The sequence below is a fragment of the Oreochromis niloticus genome, linkage group LG4, assembly GCF_001858045.2.
Source record: "Oreochromis niloticus isolate F11D_XX linkage group LG4, O_niloticus_UMD_NMBU, whole genome shotgun sequence".
NCBI lineage: Eukaryota > Metazoa > Chordata > Actinopteri > Cichliformes > Cichlidae > Oreochromis > Oreochromis niloticus.
In genome coordinates this window covers 21579118-21603175 of record NC_031969.2, presented here as the reverse complement: position 1 = coordinate 21603175, position 24058 = coordinate 21579118, and the positions used below count along the sequence as shown (strand labels likewise).

Here is a 24058-nt window from a genome sequence, read left to right as displayed (position 1 = left end):
ACAACTAGGAGGAGGAGGAGCTATGGCGCTCACACTCTCTCTCTGGATTGTTTCCTTTGTTAAATTCTCTTAAATTATCTATATTTTCTGATAAATAATGTCAAGTGCTTTTACTAGATATCTTTTTACCACTGCCACTGGTTTGAGTCAAATAATATACTGCCACTACTACTGACTAATTACACTTGGTGGTAATAGTGGTAGCAACACTGGGCTCATTTAACAAACTGAGTCTAATGTGTTTAAAGTTGAAGGTAATTTTTAAAAAAGAAGAAGTTCATTCATTATCAGTATTTTTTCACTCCTTCCAGAATGACTGGAAATATTTAAGGTTTTTCAGAATTCATGAAAGCTGTAGTGTCTTATTCAAGTTTTCCTTGGAATTTGGGATTACTGTGCTTTATTTACCGAGTCACCCTATCCCAGATTCTTTCTGTGGAGATTGCTGTTCTAAAGATGAGAAATCTCCCAGAATATACAGAAGACAGAATAAACTGATGTGCAGCAAAAACCTTTATATTAATTTAAACAATTTCCTAATTATTTCTGCTGATCTACTAGTATTTTCCCCCACAGTCATCTCTAGGGTTTACATGATCTTATTGTCCCCAAACAGAGTAAATATCCAGTAAGTGTCAGTTCTCTGGGAGAAAAGAGCATCACTGAACAGACACACATCAAACCTTGAGGCAGATGAGCACAGCAGCAGGCACTGACACCTGGTGTCACTCCTGTCAGCTAACAACAGGAAACTGAGACTAGATCTGAGACTAGATTCACACAGATGATTCATCTGATTCATATTTCCCCTAATAAGCCTACACAGATCAAAATATAATGAAGCTTTAAGTTAATTTGCTGCAAAACCACAATGCAGTAGTTCACAGAAATTCCTTTATATCAACTACTTATTACCTCAATACTTTTAAATAGAATCGCACTCTTCAGTGGCTGAGACTGATTGGACAATAACTCCCCCTTGTGGGGAAAATATATTTATTTTACAATGCTATTTATTTTTTACACATTTATTTTCTTTCTTATTTCCCAAATTATTTATTTGACTTTCAGCATCAGTGAGTTTCAGCATTTTCGCCTTTCCACCTTTGGAAAAATTAAAACACACTTTAACTTTTGACTCTGATATTATCTGAATAGTTATTTACCATTTAACATCTTTGAGCCTTCACAGTGACAAATAAAAAATATATATATATTTTTTACAAGGTTCATATAACATTCAAGGGCAATAAGGTTCCAGTCATAGGTATTTTTTTTTAACCTCACTTATAAAAGTGACATCAATTACTGGTCTTTGCATATTATTTTATCATCACGAAGGATTTCTCCTTTTTTTGTACATAAGCCAAGTTTAAAAGCAACAATGATTATTTATAAAATAATAAAAAGGTTAACATTTATGTATTTTTCCAGTCAGGGACAGTCCCCTTTCACTTAGGACTTGATTTGCATAAAACTCTAAATACAGAGAAGAAGGCTCCAGGTGCATCCTGGAAGACAGAGGGGGAGGTGTAGATAGTTTCAGTTAGTACTTATTTTGGGGGGTTTCTTTTCAAACCACTTTTATTGCAGGAAACTTAAACCAGAACATAAAATATTAATTATCTTTTCAGGCACTCTAATTCTCTATATATGATCAGATAATTTTTTTACTTTTGTTTTTTGAAGTGGAAGTTTGGAAACTAACATGAAGCTTAGATAACCTCACCACAAGTAAAGAACTTATGGACATGCACACACTAGCACATAGACATACAGAAGAGTTGAGGAAATTCAAACTGGCAGAAGAAGAAAATGCTACATTGTCTCAGATGTTCACTTGCAATATTTTTTATTAACATTTTGCAGAATAAATGCATAGCAAACATTAACTGCTAGTATTTTCTTACATGTACACATGCACACAAAAAAAATACCAAAAGGATTGAAGAGCAAACTTTAAATGCTGATTCTGACCCGTCTGCTAGTCAGTGCTACAGGCTGATTTGCTGATGGCTTTCTCTGAAATCTGTGAGCCCAAAGACACTTTACATGTATAAACCTTATCCATGTTCCAGTCTGATGTCTGGATGGTCAGAGAGCTGCTGATTTGGTAAGTCTGGTCTGGTCTCTGAACAGCAGTGCTGGTAGAGATCTCACTGCTCACTGGACTCCCACCAGCCAACCAGCTCACATCTGCAAAAGGCACAGACTGACTGGACAGACAGACCAGAGAAGCTGTGTTGGACTGGAGCTCAGCACTGGACGGAGGGAAGACTGTCAGGACAGGAGGAGGGAGGCTGGAGCCTGAAAATACATGAAAACCATTAAAAAAAATAGAAATAAAAAAAATGAATAAATAAAAACTAGAAATGGATGAGAATGGATCAATATAGGCAAGGGCAAGGCAAGGCAAATTTATTTATATAGCACAATTCAACAACAAGGTGATTCAAAGTGCTTTACAGAGACATTAAAAACAAAAACAAATAAAAAGCATGATTTAAATTTGATTAAAACAAGCAAACAAACAAACAAACAAACAAAACAGTATATAAAATCAAATATCAAAACAGTAAATAAAATCAGAACAGTAGATAAAATCAGTAGTTAAAAAGTAGGTTTTGAAATTTAAACTTAAGTGTGGATTTGGTGCTTTATTCAAATGCAGCTGAGAATAGGTGAGTCTTCAACCTGGATTTAAATAAACTGAGTGTTTCAGCTGATCTGAGGCTTTCTGGGAGTTTGTTCCAGATATAAGGAGCATAAAAGCTGAATGCAGCTTCTCCGTGTCTGGTTCTGACTCTGGGGACTGATAACAGACCGGATCCAGATGACCTGAGGGATCTGGAAGGTTCATACTGGGTCAGGAGGTCACTGATGTATTTCGGTCCTAAACCATTCAGAGCTTTATAGACCAGCATCAGAACTTTAAAGTCTATCCTCTGACGGACAGGCAGCCAGTGTAAAGACCTCAGAGCTGGACTGATGTGGTCCACTTTTTTGGTCTTAGTGAGGACTCTAGCAGCAGAGTTCTGAATGAGCTGTAGTTGTCTGACTGATTTTTTAGGTAGACCTGTAAAGATGCTGTTACAGTAATCAAGCCTACTAAAGATGAATGCATGGACTAGTTTTTCCAGGTCCTGTTGAGACATCAGATCTTTTATCCTTGAAATATTCTTGAGGTGATAGTAAGCTGATTTTGTTATTGTCTTAATGTGTTTTTCTAAGTTTAGGTCTGCATCCATCACTACACCCAAATTTCTCGCCTGGTTTGTGGTTTTTAGGTGTATAGATTGAAGTTCTCTGGTGACCTGTAATCGTTTTTCTTTTGCACCAAAGACTATTACCTCAGTTTTATTTTTGTTTAGCTGGAGAAAATTGTGGCACAACCAGTCATTAATTTCCTCAATGCATTTACCAAGAGCCTGTACAGGGCCTCGGTCTCCTGGTGACATTGTGATATATATTTGTGTGTCATCTGCGTAGCTATGATAGTTTATTTTGTTGTTCTTTATAATCTGTGCCAGTGGGAGCATGTAAATGTTAAACAGAAGGGGTCCCAAGATGGAACCTTGGGGAACTCCACATGTGATACTTCTCTGCTCAGATGTGAAGTTACCTATTGATACAAAGTATTTCCTGTTTTCTAAGTATGTTTTGAACCAGTTTAGTACAGTTCCTGAAAGACCTGCCCAGTTCTCCAGTCGTTTGAGTAATATGTTGTGGTCAACTGTATCAAATGCTGCACTGAGATCCAGTAAAACTAAGACTGACATATTTCCACTGTCTGTGTTCAGACATATGTCATTAAACACTTTGGTCAGAGGGGTTTCAGTGCTGTGGTTCTGTCTAAAGCCTGACTGGAAGGCATCATAGCAGTTATTCTGTGTTAAGAAGTAATTGAGCTGTTGAGAAACTGCTTTTTCAATAATCTTACTTAAAAATGGGAGATTTGAGATCGGCCTGTAGTTATTCATTTGTGTCTTGTCAAGATTGTCCTTTTTCAGTATAGGTTTAATTACAGCAGTTTTTAGTGATTCTGGAAACACACCTGATGTTAAAGAAAAGTTGACAATCTGTAACAGGTCTGACTCCAAAGTCTTTGTGACCTTTTTGAAAAAACTTGTTGGCAGGACATCTAAACAGCAAGAGGAGGAGTTCAGTTGACCTAAGATGTCCTCCAGGTCTTTGCTGTAAATAGGGTGAAACTGTTTGATGGTGTTTAAACAGTTTTTCGGTGGACACAGTACATTTCCTGGATCTGCTGTTGATGTATTAATTGCTTGTCTAATCTTTTGGATTTTTTCTGTGAAGAATTTGGCAAAGTCATTGCAGGCCATGGTCGAATGAAGTTCAGCTGCCACTGACACAGGAGGGTTTGTTAGCCTGTCAACTGTAGAAAATAAGACCCGAGCGTTATGACTGTTTTTGGTGATGATGTCAGAGAAGTAGGACCTCCTTGCACTCCTCAGTTGTAAGTTATAATTGTGAAGTTTCTCTTTATAGATGTCATAATGAACCTGGAGGTTTATTTTTCTCCATCTGCGCTCAGCTTTCCTACACTCTCTTATATAAAGTAATGGATGAAAAAAATACTATACTTTAACTCCCAAAATAACTAAAATAACTTCTCCAAAATACAAAAAAGTTATGTCATCATCATCAGGCCAGAGATACTGGATGAAGATGATATTTATTATAAAATAAAGAACTCGCATAAAAGACAATGACATCTGCAAAAAAATAAGGAATAGTCATCTAAATCAGAACAAAAAAACTAGATTTTTTTTAATCATATAATTATTTTTTCATCCATGTGAAATAAAACAATACCAGCTATGACAAACTGCAGACAAAATGGGTTTAATTCTAAAACCAAGCAAGACTAAGGTTAAGGTCGGATTGTTGAATTATAGTCGTTTTTCCACCTTAGGTCAAATGTTTGAGAGAACATGGAATAATTTCCAGCAAATATTATTTAAAAAATGTTTTCTGAAAGGTAGATAATACTATCATTTTATAATAATAATATAAGTTCAATATCTGTGTCTGTGCACTAATGAAGAACTTAAGTCACATTACAACGTGTGATCAACTCTGTAGCTTGCAGACTGCATGAAACAGCAAAAAAAAAAAAAAAAAGTCTAAAGAAAAATCTAAGTATATGAGAAATGAGAAAATTAGAGAATCTAAGCATAAACACAAAATACCTCCTGTTTCATGATCAGTTTAAAAGTACTTACACTGTAAAATGTAATATTGTGTTTAATTAAAAATATTAAATAGGCTGAACTCAATTTTTATCAATTTGTTATTAGAACTCAATTTAAATAAGTTACCAGTACTTTTTATGCAAAAACGCTGATAAACTCCATTTATTTGAGTTGTCTTAACTTAGAAAAACTAAGTAAGCTGGAAGTTTTGCTTCTCAGTGCGGAAGGATGAAAGATGTGTTTTGAAAATGCCACGTGACTACCGTCCTCCTCCCTCTCGGATCAGTCTGCATGTTCACGGTGCATTTTTTATGGAATATGTTGAGCAAACCTGGAGAAGCGTCAGCTCAAGATATTATTGTTGTCATTGCTGTGGATCTTTTACGGAAGAGGATTAGGGCCACTGGAAAAAAAAAAAAAAAATTCTGACTTTAATCTCAGAATTCTGACTTTAATCTCAGAATTCTGACTTTATTCTCAGAATTCTGAGATTAAAGTCAGAATTCTGACTTTTTTCTCAGAATTCTGAGATTAAAGTCAGAATTCTGACTTTATTCTCAGAATTCTGAGATTAAAGTCAGAATTCTGACTTTTTTCTCAGAATTCTGACTTTAATCTCAGAATTCTGACTTTATTCTCAGAATTCTGAGATTAAAGTCAGAATTCTGACTTTAATCTCAGAATTCTGACTTTTTTCTCAGAATTCTGAGATTAAAGTCAGAATTCTGACTTTTTTCTCAGAATTCTGACTTTAATCTCAGAATTTTGAGGTGGGCACCTGCAGGCTTCCAGCTTCAGTGACAGCGATGTGTCCAGTTTGGCAGGTGGAGAACTAATTCACTAAATATGGTGGATATAAGTGATTTTTTGCGTGGCCGAGGGGTCCCCGAAGATGCTATTTTATTAATGGAAGAGCAGAAGGTGAGTAAAAAAAGAGAGATACTTTGGTGTCTCTTATTTTTACAGGAAAACAGTTACGGTACAGTTACGGTTAGCTGTTAGCATGCTTGTTAGCTTATAATGTTATATAGGAATGAACGTGTTTCACGATGTTACAGTATACTAGGTGAATTGACGTTTTAACTGTTGTTGATCGCAGGATCATCCCAGATGGGTTCGTTGCATTTTATTTTATTGTTCTACTATTTCAGAGTTTTTCAAGGCAGTTAAGCGGAGCTGTGTTACAGATGCTAGCCGCCTGCCAATATCACTGATATATTTGATATTGGCAGTAGGTTACACTTAGTACAGCGGAGGAGAGAAACTGTAATGAATGTTTATGCGGATATTTCACTCAGAAAAATGGGTGGCGTTCATACACAGCCCCGGTTCATACTGACGATCCCCTCACAACATGTTAGCTAACACAAACTAATGTAGTGCATGTAACTGTGTATACGTTAGTGGTACAGCGTCGGAAGAAATGAGCAAACTGTTAACTGTTTATAATGTCAGAATGACGTCATCGTTCTCCTGCACTGTGTAATGTATGTCAGCTCAAGAAGGAAATCATATCTTATACTCTGAGCTGCCCAGTGCACTTAACGCCTACGTGTGGAAATGGTAGGCTGCACTATAGTTCACTACCGGTAAAAAATAAACTTAATACAGTATTTGGGTTTTGTTTTTTTTTATAGAACAATAAAATAAAAAGTGCTGGCTGAGGAGCGCTGCCGCGTTGAACTTTGACCTCGGAGTGACGTGACGTTTGTTCGCACAACCAATAGAAGTGCAGAAAGTCGCAAATCAGGCATATTGTTCGCATAAACACAAAAATAAATAAATCAATAACGAAATAATCCCGATGTTGTGCCAAAGATGATTTGCAATGTTACTTTGTGTTCTATGTGTAATACCTTTGCTTAAATGACTAAATGGACTGTGTATTTATGACTCTGCGTTATAGTCCTACATACATAAGTAACATTCATATGTACAGATAAAAATGTACAGAGATATGTACACAAGCGTGTACACAAAAGTCTACTGCTGATCGAGCTGCTCAGTGTTCGTACAGTCTCATGCAGAGGGCGTGGAGGTGTTGTCCATGGTGGATGCTAGCTTAGACAACATCCTCTCCTCCCCAGTCTGCTCAGTGGACTTTAGCGGACCGCTAAAGCTGGCCCTCCCGACCAGTTTGTTAAGTTTCCCCCTGTCCCTCTCTGCCATTCCACCACTCCAGCAGACCACAACATAAAAGACAGCAGACGCCACCACAGTGCCGTAGAACATCCTTAGAAGACGTACTACCTACATTATAACCAATCAAGTCCTGCCTTTTTTTAAATACAGATTAGGATTTACTATTTACTGAAAGGCTATGCATTAGTTTGCTTCTTTCATTATTGTGTTTCGCCCTGCATAAACTAGATAGCTTTCCTGATAACTACAGTCAGTACTCTCCTACTGCCATTAGCGGTGACCTAAGAGGCTTAACCGTAATATTGCTTTGCAGTGTAAATGTTGCAGAAAATGACTGTCTTTTCTTTCTTCTTGTGTGCAGATTGACTGTGACGTCATAGCACTGATGGATGACGCAACTTTGGCAAACTACATTCCCTCGTATGGAGACCGAATTGCCCTCTTCAATTTCTGCAAAAGCAAGCAACCACTGTCAAAAAGAAAACTAGGACTTCTGCAAAAACTTCGTGAGAAAATGAAAACCAGAAAAGAAAGTCCAAAGGAGAACACTTCACATACAGATGCAGGAATAAGACAGACAAAGAAGCAAAAAGCAACACGAAATGTTGAGATAGGATGGATCCATAGTGATGGAAAAATAGCCAAACAGGTGAGAGCGAAGCAGGGAGGTGGCACTAGAAAAATTCAAATGGCCACTGATGCTGGATTAAAAGATATTCTTCAGGAAGGAAAGAAACTTTTTTTTCCTGATGGCATATCTCCTAAGGGATGTGAAACAGATTTTGAGTTTGAGGTTTGGGACTTTAAACAGAACTACCTTACTGATGATACCTGCCAGTCTATTGGCAATATGTATGAGGCAGCGAGACTGACAATGTTACGCTTCTACATTGCAACAAAACCAAAAGATCCTGAAAAAGATGCCAGCGAGACATCTGAAGTGGTGTTTGTCTCAGAAAGCAGTGGCAGTGATATTAATCCATTGCAAGTGGGGGAAGTCAGGGGTAATTTTGATGAAGTCATCGCTGGTTCAGAAATTTTAGATGATCCAGAAATTACTTTTGGTCCAATTTTTGATGCTGAAGAAGATACAGAAGACACATTAGTCTATGAGGGTTTTCTTGTACCCCTCAGTCCACCTAATTCAGAGAACGTAATAACAATCACCATACGTCATACTGACACTTTACGTGACATGATTACTGCTTTCTCTGATGAGGAGATTTTGAGCAAAACACTGAATGTGAAGCGCATACTTCCAGACAACACAGAAGAACCAGGCACTGGATCAGGAATACTAAGAGATGTACTCACATGCTTCTGGCATGAATTTTATGAGCGATGCACCCTAGGTGCAACAGTTAAAGTGCCATTCATTCGCCATGATTTTCCTGCTGAAAAATGGAAGGCAGTTGGGCGAATACTCTTGAAAGGTTACCAAGAATGTCAGTATTTTCCAAATAAACTTGCAATCCCTTTTCTGGAACAAGTGCTTTTCAGTGGTGTTTACAGTGATCTTAAAGCACACTTTCTACAGTTTGTCAGCAGCCAAGAATGTGATGTTTTGATGGAAGCAGTAAAAAATTTCTCTGCAGTTGACTTGGATGATCTTGTGGAAGTTCTGGACAGTTATGGCTGTAGAAAAAGAATCACTGCTGAGACTCTTCCCACAATCCTTGATGAAATAGCACACAAAGAGCTTGTCCAAAAACCAATGTTTGTTATTGACTGCTGGAGGGAGATCATCGACCCCCATATCTCCCTCAGTCCGGAGGCACTGACCAAGTTATTCTCTGAACTGCAACCAACTTCAAAAAAAGTGTGCCAGCTACTGAAATTTGCTGTGGATTTGACTCCACAACAAAAAGAAGTGAAAAATCATCTCAAAAGATTCATCAGAGAGCTGGATAACATTAAACTTCAGAAATTTATGCGTTTCTGCACTGGATCTGACCTTATAGTAACAAACAGTATTTATGTGGAATTTCAAGATATGACAGAGTTTACAAGAAGACCAGTCGGACACACGTGTGGGAATGTTCTGCAGCTAGCTAACAGCTATGAAAACTTCCCAGATTTTCGTTCTGAATTTAATGCAGTTCTTGAAAGTAATGTCTGGGTGATGGACATTGTTTAGACTTTCACAGCAATGCGCTACATTTGAACTGCTCATTCAGACTAGAGCATAACTGTAAAGAGATGTTAGGAATTTGTATTTTTATGTATTTTGAACTTATACAGTATACTTTTTTTAATTAGAGAGAAGTTTCTCATCTCTGTTAGAAGTCCAGTTTTGGCTAATATTTCATTTTCTTTTATCATTTTGAGTTTTACATGATACAGTCACAAAACAAAACGAACGGGTACACTGTTTACTACCATATCCAGAGCTGTCTTCACCAAATCCAAGCTTTCCAGCTGTAAGACAGAAACCTTCAGCAAAAGCATGAAGAAAGAATACTAAAGATCTATAAACTATAATTAAACTGCTCTTAAACTTTCTTTAATGCACCATGTGTGGTGTGAGAGTTCAGCACAGTCAAATACTTTTGTAAGTAATTAGTAGTAAGACTAATTCATTCAGATTGTATTTTCTTATTAGGTCAGGGCTAAAACTGAACATAGTTATAATGTAAAAGTAATGCTGTTATTCAACACTGTATTGTAAAAGGAATAAGTACAATTTTATACTTTAGCATTTGTCATGTCTGAAAATATTTTGCTTTACAGTATATGCAATTTTTAGTTAAGGTAGGTTAAGGTATCAAAGTTTGGCATTTGTTGTTGATTACAAAGGTTCCATTTAAAGTTGGTGAAAATATTTTTTTAAAATTCCAGTATTTTCTTAATGTCATATTGTTTCTAAGCATACCTGTTATTCATCCATCAAATTGATTCAAGCTGCTTAAAGGATTCAGTCTGTTTTGAAGACGGTTATTGATTACTGAGATCATAAATAAACACTGTACAGTTCAGTGCAGTGGTCAAGTGCTGTGATTATTCAGGCATCCTTTTGTAATGCCAAATTGTCATGTTCTCAGATATAGTATTAATCTTAACACCTGAAAAAATGTCTTGTTACTGGCAGAAATTATGCATTTTTATTTGTATGCATGTATGTTCTCAACCATTCACACTTGTTTTTATTTCTATACCATAGATGACACTGAAGGAATATGTGATACCACAATAGCCAGTGTTCATGATCTTTACAGTAAGTCACTGATGTATACTGATGCATAACAAGACTATATGAGATCTATAAGTTTGTTTTAAAAGTTGAGTCATTCTTGTTACAGGGCAGCTTATACGGTTATGAGTTTTAGCCATGTTATTGGCATTGGCAAGAACAGGTTTCTTGTAAACTTTTTCTAATAAAATGTTACTGTACACAGTACATTTGTATTGTTGTTTTGAATATGTTCATCAAGCTCCTTATCTATTTGAACATGCCAGAATTCAAGAGACTGCCACACATGAGCTCAGTAACATGGAAGAATACCATTTATTTTAATTTCAAACATTTCATAAAGATACACAAATGTAAATGTAAAACATGTTGCACTTAATGGGACAATAACTTGATTCCACTTGTAGGAACTGTTTTGTTGCATTGTTGCTGGGATACTACAAATAAAAGTCAAAATATTTTTGGTATGTTTCTTATAATTTTAGGATTCATATCATAAAAGAGCCTTGTATACGACAGCTCACACTGAATCAGTATAGCAATGACTCATGGTCATTTTACATGAAAACCAGCTAAAATATCTTACAACTAACACAAGTGAAATACAATAATAATTAGGTGATGGATCTTCATATGGGTAAATGATTATAATAGCTTTGCTTTAATATAATTGCACTAAAAGCTCCCCAAAAGGCATGACGACTTTAAATATTAACAATGATACGTTTATAGAAACATGCTGTTGTCAAGACCTAGAATTGTTAATGCTACTATGGTTTGCTGAAACATACCACAGATAACCCGGGCACTTAGCATATCATATGCTGGTGCCTGGGTTTCCAGCCATGAATATTAACAGTAAAGGCTGATACAGAAAACAATGAACAGGGAGCTGGTCAGTTTATATTTTATATACTATGCACATGTCTGGCAACAAAACACAGAAATTTATATTGCAATTTACTGGTAGGCAGGTTTACAACACTTATGATTCAATCAAAAATATAACAATTGTAAATGCAGTTTAATGTATGGCCTTTTAAAAGGATTAACATGTGTTTCATAACTGATTGATAATATCACAATATTCAGCTTTTTCAAGCAACATATAAACATTTCTGTTTATTGGTAGTGTGAATGTAGAAATAAATCTAACTTGGGGGGGAGGGGGGGGAGATACCAACCAAACTGTATTATTATTATGATCAACATAAAATGATACTAGTTGATGCTGACCTCCTATAAGCACTCTGAATTTACATTACAGCAGTAATAAACAGCAATATTCTGACAGAATGACCTGAAAAATGGCATGTTCGGTCACACCTAAAAGATGTCTTTCATTTAATGCAGTGCAGAAATACCTGCATAAAAGGTACCTGTAAGACATGGCACCTACTATCAAATCACGTTATCAAGATAAAGAGAAATATTTTGTATTTATTTGTACATTTACACACTGAAGTTTCTTAAATACTTTGCAGTATTTCTTCTCTTAACCTAATATACAGATCTGTAGCACCAAGTGGATCTCCTGGGGCATCCCATTCATTTTCTACCATAAGCAGACAACACAGTTCAAAGACTGTTTCATCACAGGGGTATTGACCTTTTGGGCTACACTCTTCCATACACAAAGTGATATCCTCCATAGAAATAGGTTTCAGTCTGTCCTCAGCACTGTGCAGCTCTGGAAATGAGTACATTACTACTGGTCGACCCGATGCTGCACTACCACTTGGCCGGATTTTGTGTGAGTTCCATGTGTTCACAACTTCATCAAGTTCATCCTACATGAAAAACAGCACAATATAAGTGTATGAAACAGACCATGTACCAGCAGATTTAGCCAAAGTTGAGGCTTATTAACTCATTAATCAACAGACATAGAAACTGACCTCTAATTAATGTAAAACAAAGCAGCAAAAACAAAATAGCACTGTCACTAAAAAGCACATGGACACCGAATGGTGCTACATGATTCTACTGTTGAATAGATAGCCCAACACTTTATACTCAGTGTGCAATGATTCTACAATATATTTTCAATAGAGAATTTACCAAATGATAAGATTGCTTTCTGAAACCGTGCCCAAAGGACCGCTAGGTAACAGACTCCATAGTAATTAAAACCATGTGGAAAAAAAAATAAATAAATAAATAATGCTCCATGCACCTGTGCTGAGAAAGGGGCAGTTAGTTCCACTGATAACATGAGTACAATTCCATCAAAGTATTAAAATGGAATCCCAAAAAGTTGATTCTGTTCATCTGGATGTAGCGTTTTCAGTGTGAGAAATGTTTTGTCAAAAATCATTCCTTACCTGGCTGATTGAGCATGCATCAAGACATATTAAAATGGAAATAAAATTCATATTTTATTTAAAGAAAAAAATGTTCTAACCATATTTATATTTTCTATTTTTGCAGCTAAGACATTACATAGCATGAGCACATGCTTTTACCTGAATAAGATTGAGAAAGCAGAACTGGATAAGACCTTTGTCCAAAAAATCCCCTGTGAAGTGGCCATCATCCTGAAAACTTTGAAATAAGTTCATCCAAAATTGTGCACTCTGTTTGCGTAGGGTAGTCCACCATCCTTCTATACGTTGGTTGGCTGTACTTCTTCCGTAAAGGAAACTTTTCTCACCTGCAAAACTGTCTGTGTGGTTTCTCCGTAAAAACATCTGCATTTGTTCGACACAACCATTTTCTGTACCTCGGTCAGCACGTAACCTCTCTGGACATCCATTGATGCATGAAACTGTTTTCAGAAAATAACTTGCAATCAATTTAGGGTCATTGTTTGTGGTATAAGCCTCCATCCATAAAACATAGCGGCTAAAACCATCTATGCAGCCACTGATAGCAATACCATATGGTTTCAACTTGTCATAGCCATCCATGTGCCAGAGAGCATTTGGCCCTCTGCAGCTGTACTGACGTCTTCTCAACCGTCGAGCTCGTCTCAGTTCCACACCTTGAGGGTCAACCAATTTGATTATGCATCTTACAGTATCTTGTGACACCACAAATCCATGTTGAATTGCACGAAGATGTAGCCAACGATAACCTTGCATCTGTCCATTTGTCATGATCTGTTGTTGGACAAAGGCTAGCACTTCCTCCAAGTTTGATTGATTCTTCCTTCTAAAAAGCCCAAGTCTTTTACAAATTCTCTTTAGAGTTCGAACACTCATAATTGTCTGATGACTATGTGCTAAAATTGAAAGTATTTCTTTGTTACTGAAGGAAAGTCTGAAATACAGTCTTATTAAGTCATCCAAATCTGACATGTCAGCGACTGTTTCTCTCACTTCGAGAGGTGAAATTTTTGCAGAAGTCCTAGTTTTCTTTTTGACAGTGGTTGCTTGCTTTTGCAGAAATTGAAGAGGGCAATTCGATCTCCATACGAGGGAATGTAGTTTGCCAAAGTTGCGTCATCCATCAGTGCTATGACGTCACAGTCAATCTGCACACAAGAAGAAAGAAAAGACAGTCATTTTCTGCAACATTTACACTGCAAAGCAATATTACGGTTAAGCCTCTTAGGTCACCGCTAATGGCAGTAGGAGAGTACTGACTGTAGTTATCAGGAAAGCTATCTAGTTTATGCAGGGCGAAACACAATAATGAAAGAAGCAAACTAATGCATAGCCTTTCAGTAAATAGTAAATCCTAATCTGTATTTAAAAAAAGGCAGGACTTGATTGGTTATAATGTAGGTAGTACGTCTTCTAAGGATGTTCTACGGCACTGTGGTGGCGTCTGCTGTCTTTTATGTTGTGGTCTGCTGGAGTGGTGGAATGGCAGAGAGGGACAGGGGGAAACTTAACAAACTGGTCGGGAGGGCCAGCTTTAGCGGTCCGCTAAAGTCCACTGAGCAGACTGGGGAGGAGAGGATGTTGTCTAAGCTAGCATCCACCATGGACAACACCTCCACGCCCTCTGCATGAGACTGTACGAACACTGAGCAGCTCGATCAGCAGTAGACTTTTGTGTACACGCTTGTGTACATATCTCTGTACATTTTTATCTGTACATATGAATGTTACTTATGTATGTAGGACTATAACGCAGAGTCATAAATACACAGTCCATTTAGTCATTTAAGCAAAGGTATTACACATAGAACACAAAGTAACATTGCAAATCATCTTTGGCACAACATCGGGATTATTTCGTTATTGATTTATTTATTTTTGTGTTTATGCGAACAATATGCCTGATTTGCGACTTTCTGCACTTCTATTGGTTGTGCGAACAAACGTCACGTCACTCCGAGGTCAAAGTTCAACGCGGCAGCGCTCCTCAGCCAGCACTTTTTATTTTATTGTTCTATAAAAAAAAACAAAACCCAAATACTGTATTAAGTTTATTTTTTACCGGTAGTGAACTATAGTGCAGCCTACCATTTCCACACGTAGGCGTTAAGTGCACTGGGCAGCTCAGAGTATAAGATATGATTTCCTTCTTGAGCTGACATACATTACACAGTGCAGGAGAACGATGACGTCATTCTGACATTATAAACAGTTAACAGTTTGCTCATTTCTTCCGACGCTGTACCACTAACGTATACACAGTTACATGCACTACATTAGTTTGTGTTAGCTAACATGTTGTGAGGGGATCGTCAGTATGAACCGGGGCTGTGTATGAACGCCACCCATTTTTCTGAGTGAAATATCCGCATAAACATTCATTACAGTTTCTCTCCTCCGCTGTACTAAGTGTAACCTACTGCCAATATCAAATATATCAGTGATATTGGCAGGCGGCTAGCATCTGTAACACAGCTCCGCTTAACTGCCTTGAAAAACTCTGAAATAGTAGAACAATAAAATAAAATGCAACGAACCCATCTGGGATGATCCTGCGATCAACAACAGTTAAAACGTCAATTCACCTAGTATACTGTAACATCGTGAAACACGTTCATTCCTATATAACATTATAAGCTAACAAGCATGCTAACAGCTAACCGTAACTGTACCGTAACTGTTTTCCTGTAAAAATAAGAGACACCAAAGTATCTCTCTTTTTTTACTCACCTTCTGCTCTTCCATTAATAAAATAGCATCTTCGGGGACCCCTCGGCCACGCAAAAAATCACTTATATCCACCATATTTAGTGAATTAGTTCTCCACCTGCCAAACTGGACACATCGCTGTCACTGAAGCTGGAAGCCTGCAGGTGCCCACCTCAAAATTCTGAGATTAAAGTCAGAATTCTGAGAAAAAAGTCAGAATTCTGACTTTAATCTCAGAATTCTGAGAAAAAAGTCAGAATTCTGAGATTAAAGTCAGAATTCTGACTTTAATCTCAGAATTCTGAGAATAAAGTCAGAATTCTGAGATTAAAGTCAGAATTCTGAGATTAAAGTCAGAATTCTGAGAAAAAAGTCAGAATTCTGACTTTAATCTCAGAATTCTGAGAATAAAGTCAGAATTCTGAGATTAAAGTCAGAATTCTGAGATTAAAGTCAGAATTTTTTTTTTTTTTTTCCAGTGGCCCTAATCCTCTTCCGTATTTACCTGATACACTGACTTGGTGAGTAAATGTTTACTCTTATTCAAACTGATTTGTGGCTTAGTTTAGCACCAGGTTTAAAATCTTGCTAGCTAGTTAGTGTTAGCCTAGCGTTGCTGCTGCCGCTGGGCTCATGTTACTTAAAAATTAACACCACAGCCTTAAAAACCTTACATAAAACTATGTGGTGAAATTTTCTGTTGATTGTTTGAAATAAATAAGTGAGATAAGAGCCCAGACAAAATTCTTCGGGAGGTGCAGCCGTTAGGGGTGGGGTAGGTGTGGGATGTGGGGGGTGGATAACAGAGCTCTCCGAAAACGTGGAAGCACTTTTGCAAATATGTGATATTTTGATAAATTAAGTAGATATTTGAGCATTACACGGCTACATTGTCGCCTGAAAATATCTTAAAAGGTTATTTTGTGACCCAGAAAGGGTAGTCTGGGGAAAAGGAGGATCGCATTTGTCGGCCACGGTTGTCGGAGCCTGTGTACTTGTAAGCACGGCAATGGCGGAGGAGCGCCGCTGAAAAACTTAATACTTTTTCTGGGTCACAAAATAAACTTTTAAGATATTTTCAGGCGAGAATGTAGCTGTGTAAATTTCAAATATCTGCTCGATTTATCAAGACATCACATATTTGCAAAAATCCTCCGACGTTTTCGGAGACGTCTATTTTTTTTTTTTTTTTTTTTTTCATGCTTTGTGGCAGCTTTAGAACATCTGTGGCATCTATTAATGTCAAATCTAGCCTTTATTTAACAACATATGCAAACTCTATGTTACAATGATTGCACAGCCATTAAGGATCAAATCAGTTTCTGAAAAATGTTCTGTTTTTTCTCCCTCTGCTTGCTTCTTACTGTCTTTGAGGCTCGGGACCAGCACTCCTGCTGTTGGACAGAAAGACATCAGTAAGTATTTTGGTTTTCCAATATATTAGCAACTGTCAGTGACATTTATATTAATCAGGCTGAACTTTAATCATACTTTAGATCAGCCTGTTTTACTTATTGTTTTGTTTGTGCTTTGGTTTGGGGAAGTTGTTTCTTTACTGATCTTTTCCTGTCTTCTGTTATTAGACTTGAGATATGACTGCACTATGCTGTTGCTGGTGACCACAGTTAATTCTACAAGACATGCTGTGTAGGTAAACAAACAACAACAGTTTGGTCTGCATTTCTTGAAAGATCACATCCCCCAAACTTAGTTTAGAGGGTCTACACTGTATATAGTGAAGTCTGCAAGTTTTCTAACAGCAAAAATCTGTTTTGTGCCCAAAATCATTTTGCACATCATTAGAATGAAAGTTATTGGCCATGTTTGCATAGCCCTTTTTTAAAATGATGCTTTCATGACATTATTGTGTGTTGGGTGGTGGTCAGGGCTATGCAGACTGACAATTTGGGACATTGAATGTCACCTCTCCGGTGGGGAGGGAGCCTGAGATCGTCTAAATTGGAGTCTGTTCTATACCAAATGCAGAAAAAAATGTTTTAAGAAAGCAATTAAGTTCATGTTCCAAAAAATATAATTGTTTGCTTGCAGGACACCAGGAGAGATGAGTCCTCCGTCACAGATGGTGTGGTCAGTGAAGATGGTCGCCTGCAGGTTCAAGCTCATTGCATCTCCAACCCACATCCACTGCCACTGTACTTAAGGGAAGTTAAAGACTTTCTTCTGCACCTACATTTGGATCACCTCGATCCATGACAGTCATTCAGGCAGTAATGCCTGGACTGGAAACAAGCATCCTTAAAATAATACAACATTCCAGCTCCTGTGTTGGAATGGAAAACAAATGTCTTGTTTAAATTAGAGACTGCACTTGTGACAGAACAATAAATATTTTATTTTGATTATATAAGTAATGTAAGTACAAAACAAACTTGTGGTAGACCTAAACTTATTTTCAGAATAATTACATCTGAGACTTTGTTTCATTGTAAGATTATAACAGTGATGGCAATATAATTGTTTGTTGTTCAGCAGAACAGTGTCCAGTATGTTGGCTGTTATACTTTGTTGTGTTTGAAAATAAAAGTTGGGCTCATTTTAACATCATTGCAAAAATTGTTGTTAATTATTTTTAATCATATTCAGGTTACCACAAATTGTTTTTTCATTTAGTTGAACTTAACATTTTTGTCAGTAGGTAGGTAAACAATTAGTATTGTACAGTCAGAAATATCAAGTTATTGTTAATACTGCAGACTTGCAATGTATAAGTTGTCCTAACAGTCATCTTAAGTAAGCTTTACTTAGTTTTTTTGAGGCAACGAGTTTCCATAATTTTTTTGAGTTCTGGGAACTAACAAGGCTGTACAGTGTACTCAAAATGAGTAAGTTGCCCTAACTTGGTCATCTTACGTAAACTTGATCCGATTTTTTTGAGTTCTGGGAACAAATGAGCTTGTACAGAGTACTCAAAGTAAATAAGTTGTCCTAACTTAGTCATTTTTAGCTAAGCTTTACTCAATTTTTTTGAGGCAACGAGTTTCCATAATTTTTTTGAGTTCTGGGAACTAATTAGATTTTACAGTGTACCTGTCACAATCAGCTTGGTGCCTTGTCCGAATACCACAGTGATTCAGTTTGTATACATGGCTGTACAAAAACTTCCTGACTGTCACTGATGAGGGGAGAGGAACTGAAACATCCAATTGAGACCAACTTTCACTGTCAGTGTCACTTCTCCTTATATTGTTGATCAAATGCTAATCTGATGTTGACTGATGGGTACATGTGAATTTTGGAGAGGAGAACCCAAACCCATAAAGTGGAAAAATAACGCTACAATAAAAATACAGCACAAAGTAGGGATGGGACTTGATAAGAATTTAGTGATTTAGAGATTATCAATATTATTTATCAATTCGATTCCTAATTGATTCTCTCTGATTCTCACTGGCTTTGCTCCTAGAGTCACCAACATCACTAAAAAGCATATTAAACACATTACATTCATGCAAATCATTTGCACGCTGTGTGGTCAAACATTTGAACTTGTTAGAGGTATTTCCCCTCTTTGCTGTGATCATTGTTGGGTTATTACTCAAAAAAAGTAATGTTTTATACATTACTCATTACTATTCTTAAAGATAATGCACAAATAATGCACATGACTGAATTATTCCCAGTAGAAAGTAATTCTTTACGCTACTAGTTACATTACTTTTGCATTTCTCCATGAAATGGCCTAAAATTCATTGTCTCATAATTGCCAGTGAAGAATATAAACCTGAGGCTACAGTCCCACACAACAGAAATCCATATCCTAAGGAGGACACACATGATTTTTCTCTTAGTGTTTAGGTGTGAACTCAAAGCCATCAGCACAGCAGTCATCACTGTGATTCTAGTTTAGAAACATGAACAGGTAGAAAAGGAGGCTGCAGTCTGACTGCTCATCACTGCTTTTGTTACCTGCTGAAGTTTAGAGTCTGGCTGCTGGGCTGGGGGCAGCATTTACACAGCTTTAACCTTATAGATTTGACAAGGTAAGCACTATTGTCTATTTTTAGATTTGCCTCATCAAATCTAAAAATAATACATAATACATATTACATGCCTATTTACCAACTAGTACACACCGATGCAAGGAGGGCAGGGTTATCTTTTAAGCTTGCTCTATATTTTAAATGCACAGTACAACAACAATTTAACAAAAAAAAAGTCAAAGTCAAAAAAATGTAATGATTTCAAATTGTTAGAATTTATTTATAAAATCTGTAGAGTCTCTCATTTAGTTTTTTGTCACAGTGTTGATATTCTTCTTTTAAAACAGCATATGATATAAAGAGGTGTTCCTAAAAACACACACAACGGAAATATTTGCTTCTATTTTATTTATGTCTATATATCAGAGCCATCCCATGTCTGACAGAAATACCAAGCATCAGCATTTATGGCTGATGCTTGGCTCTGGGTTCTCTCTGGGGAGAACATCAACAGAATGTATGTTGTCAAAGTCATGTGGTAATAAAAGGTTAGATAGTGAACAGAACTGAGAGTCCCTCAATGAAAAATAAGAATTGGTAAGAGAGAAAATAATACTCTCAAAATAGAGTAATTTGTTGTTTATTAACAGTTAGTAGGTTGGTTTCAAAAAGCAGAAGTAACAGTCAGGAGGTTTTTGTCATGGTGTAAATTACTGTGATACATGCTCTTTAGCAGAGTCATCCCATGTGTGACAGTAATAGACTGCTGAGTCTCCCTCCTCCACGTTGCTGATGATCAAACGATAATCTGATGTTGACTGATGAGTGGATGTGAATTTTGGAGAGGAGAACCCAGAGCCATAGCGTGGAGAACTCCAGGCATGATGAAACCTCACTACATGCTGAGGAACTCCTCCTGGAATCTGTTTATACCACCGAGCAGAGTGGGCAGTAACAGTCCCCAGGTTAGAGTCCATGGTGGCTGTGTCTCCTTTGTTCATTGATAAAACAGGAGGTTTCTGTGTCAGCACCGTCACACCACTCACACCTGCAAACAACAAGAAGACATGGAGTCAAGAGAAACACACTGACATTAGTATATATGTCTGCAATATAAGTCAAGGTGTTTACATGTTAGAGCAGTGATGAGAGCACAAAGAGTCACCAGCATGTTATCAGTGTGAGCTGAGAATGCACTTCTAATTTGTAACCTTAAAGTGGCTGTATTGCTCCTGTAGGATGAAGAGAGGAGGTGCTGAAGGAGCCTTTTAATACGACTAACAGGAGGAGGAGCTTAAAAATACATATTTATATTTCTCATCTTGACTTGACATGGTAATGTTTTTAGCATCATCATCTTCTTGTTGTTATTTCTTTCCTTCTTTTTTTAATTTTTACGATCTTTTCATGTCCTTCATGATGATTTTGCAGTGTTTTAACTTGATCCCTTTTCAGAATTTAAAGATAGATTTAAGTTTCTCAACAAGTGATATCAAGTAGATAATTTAAACGAAAATTAAACCATACCTTTAACAAAAAGTGAGGATTACTTAATGTAATGCTTATAAAAGCTGAAAATAATTTGAAAAGAAGTGTGTTTATGTTTGATGTTTTTCAGATGTCATGAAAGTTGTTGTGTATCTCAGGTTTTTGTCACAGTCTGAGTCACTGTTCAGCTTAACTTACAGAGTCATCCCATTTCTGACAGAAATACTGAGCAGAAAGCAGAAATGCCATCTGCCATCTGCCTCCAACCACTAATGTAACGCCATTACATGTGTTGTTCAAGATTTAATGACTTGAGATGAGTAATGTTGGATTTTTTTAAAAACTGTAATGTCTCTAATTTAGGTTTTTTGTCACAGCCTCAATCAATGTGATTCAGCTTCAACAGCACAGCCACCCCAAGTCTCATGGAAATAGCAAACAGAGTCTCCTGCCTCTGCCTGCTTGGTAATAAAGTTGAATAGAGGTGAATCAGTCCGAGGAGAATCTTGTTGTAAAGATTCTCGCCCTGAGCCACGGGCGACCGTGGCTCAGGGGGGTTGGGAAGGGCACCTGTTGGGAAGGGCACCTGTAACCGGAAGGTCGCCGGTTCGATCCCCAGCCTCTCTGTCCTGGTCGTTGTGTCCTTGGGCAAGACACTTTACCCTACCGCCTACTGGTATTGGCCAGAGGGGCCGATGGCACGATATGGCAGCCTCGCTTCTGTCAGTCTGCCCCAGGGCAGCTGTGGCTACAACCGTAGCTTGCCTCCACCAGTGTATGAATGTGAGAGTGAATGAATAATGTCATTGTAAAGCGCTTTGGGTGCCTTGAAAAGCGCTATAGAAATCCAATTCATTAGTATTATTATTATTATAAAGCTGGATGAGCCTTCAGAATGGTCACATCTTAAACTAAATGAGGACTCACATCTCCAACTGTGTGCAGCTGGTGAGTTTGTTTGACAGCTCTGTGATCAGTATAAAGTATGAACAAGCAGAAGTATCTGTGAAAGGTTTATGTCACAGTGTAAATTAGTGATGCAGCATCCCTTGTGAAGCTGTCCCCTGACAGTAATAGATTGTAGAGTTTCCCTCCTCCACACTGATGATGATAATCTGATGTTGACTGATGACTTGATGTGAATTTTGAGAGGAGAACCCTGAACAATATATTTTATGAGAACTCCAGTCACGACAAAACTTCAGTACATGCTGATTGTCTCCTCCTGGAATATGTTTATGCCAGTGAGCAGACTGGTCAGTTGCAGTCCTCAGGTTACAGTCCGAGTTGGCTGTGTCTCCTTTTCTCACTGATACAGCAGGAAGTTTCTGTGTCACTCACACCTGCAAACAACAAGAAGACACGGAGTCAAGAGAAAGACACAATGACATCTGCACATGTGGGTTAAACCTTTTACCTGTTTTTGTGATTTCTAAAATGTAGACAAATGAGCTAACAGCACATGCATTACACAGGTATCTATTAAGTGTGACATTCTGGTGTCTTGATGGTTTTCACAAAGACACTGCTGATTTGGAAAGTCTGTGCTGGTGTCTGAACAGCAGTGCTGGTAGAGATCCCACTGCTCACTGAAAAAAAAGCAGAAGTAACAGTGAGGAGGTTTTTGTCGTGGTGTAAATTACTGTGATACCTCCTCTTTAGCAGAGTCATCCCATGTGTGACAGTAATAGACTGCAGAGTCTCCCTCCTCCACGTTGTTTATGATCAAACGATAATCTGAACCTGACTGATGAGTAGAATTGAATTTTGGAGAGGAGAATCCAGAGCTATATTTTGGAGATGTCCATTCATGAAACATCCTCAGCATATACTGAGGAACTCCTCCTGGAATCTGTTTATACCAACGAGCACTGTTAACTACAGTCCCCAGGTTACAGTCCATGGTGGCTGTCTCTCCTTTGCTCACTGATAAAACAGGAGGTTTCTGTGTCACCACTGTCACACCACTCACACCTGCAAACAACAGAAAGACATGAAGTCAAGAGAAACAATCACTCACTGATAATTCTTTCCTTTATAATTTGGTATATAAGACTCTTTACATGTTAGACCAGCGATCAGAGTACAGAGAGTCACCAGCATGTTGTCAATGTCAGCTGAGATTTGACGGTAAGATTAGAAGAGGAGGTACTAGAGTAGCAATTTAATACAACTAGGAGGAGGAGGAGCTATGTCGCTCACACTCTCTCTTGCTTGTTTCCTTAAAAACTTTATATTTTCTGTTAAGTAATGTCCAGTGCTTTTACTAGATATTTTTTTTACCACTGCCGCTGGTTTGAGCCTTCACATTTATCATCAAATAATATACTGCAACTACTACTGACTAATTATACCTGGTGGTAATATTAGTGGTTGCAACACTGGGCTCATCTAACAAACTGAGTGTATTGTTATTAAAGTTGAAGGTAATTTTTTTAATGCATTCATTATCAGTATTTTTTCACTCCTTATGGAATGACTGGAAATATTTAATGTTTTTTCAGAATTCATGAAAGCTGTAGTGTCTCTAATTCAAGTATTCCTTGCAATATTCAGTTACTGTGCTTTATTTACCAAGTCACCCTTTCGGTGGAGATTCCTGTTCTTAAGATGAGGAATCTCCCAGAATATACAGAAAACACAATAAATTGCTGTGCAGCAAAAACTTAATTTAAATAATTTCCAAATTATTTCTGCTGATCTACTGGTATTTTCCCACACAGTCATCTCTTGGCTTTACATGGTCATATGCCCCCCCTCCAAAAAGTAAATATCCAGTACATGGCAGTTATCTGGGAGAAAATGTCTTGTTGATGCTAGAGGTCAAAGGTCCAATCGCACTCTTCAGTGGATGAGATGACAACGACTCCCCCTTGTGGGGAAAATTTATTTATTTTTCAACGCTATTTTCTTTCGCCCACTTAGAATGCCAATCATCCTCAGCTGTCTTAATCTACTTTGTGTTATTTTTTAATTTTTTTTCTACTTTGTGTTATAACCTTTTGGTTTTTCTGAAGGCCTTGGCACCAGAACAAACACACAGTA

General features: G+C 37.4%; 3 protein-coding genes across 5 annotated transcripts; 1 reads left to right on the top strand and 2 right to left on the bottom strand.

Annotated features, from left to right (window-relative positions):
- Nucleotides 1-1835: 1835 nt before the first annotated feature.
- On the bottom strand, nucleotides 1836-23136 carry LOC100702598 (immunoglobulin lambda-1 light chain-like). Of its 3 annotated transcripts, XM_025906293.1 has the most exons (5): nucleotides 23077-23134; nucleotides 22909-22987; nucleotides 20248-20494; nucleotides 18633-18666; nucleotides 1836-2307 (listed from the first exon to the last, which is right to left on the bottom strand). In XM_025906293.1, the coding sequence occupies exons 1-5, from the start codon at nucleotides 23114-23116 to the stop codon at nucleotides 1985-1987; spliced, it is 723 nt and encodes a 240-aa protein (XP_025762078.1). In that variant the 5' UTR covers nucleotides 23117-23134; the 3' UTR covers nucleotides 1836-1984. The 3 variants fall into 3 exon arrangements, with proteins under 3 accessions (XP_025762078.1, XP_025762079.1, XP_025762077.1); XM_025906294.1 differs by lacking the exon at nucleotides 20248-20494 and having other exon boundaries at nucleotides 22665-22987; nucleotides 23077-23136; XM_025906292.1 differs by lacking the exons at nucleotides 22909-22987; nucleotides 23077-23134 and adding an exon at nucleotides 20657-20732 and having other exon boundaries at nucleotides 20248-20573.
- Nucleotides 5896-10755, top strand: LOC109201922 (uncharacterized). The gene is made up of 2 exons (XM_019357885.2): nucleotides 5896-6137; nucleotides 7720-10755. Exons 1-2 carry the CDS (start codon nucleotides 6063-6065, stop codon nucleotides 9493-9495), a joined length of 1851 nt encoding a protein of 616 aa, XP_019213430.1. The 5' UTR covers nucleotides 5896-6062; the 3' UTR covers nucleotides 9496-10755.
- LOC109201923 (uncharacterized) lies at nucleotides 11969-13944 on the bottom strand. Its single transcript, XM_019357886.2, has 2 exons — nucleotides 13014-13944; nucleotides 11969-12338 (listed from the first exon to the last, which is right to left on the bottom strand). The coding sequence occupies exons 1-2, from the start codon at nucleotides 13845-13847 to the stop codon at nucleotides 12018-12020; spliced, it is 1155 nt and encodes a 384-aa protein (XP_019213431.1). The 5' UTR covers nucleotides 13848-13944; the 3' UTR covers nucleotides 11969-12017.
- Nucleotides 23137-24058: the final 922 nt, after the last annotated feature.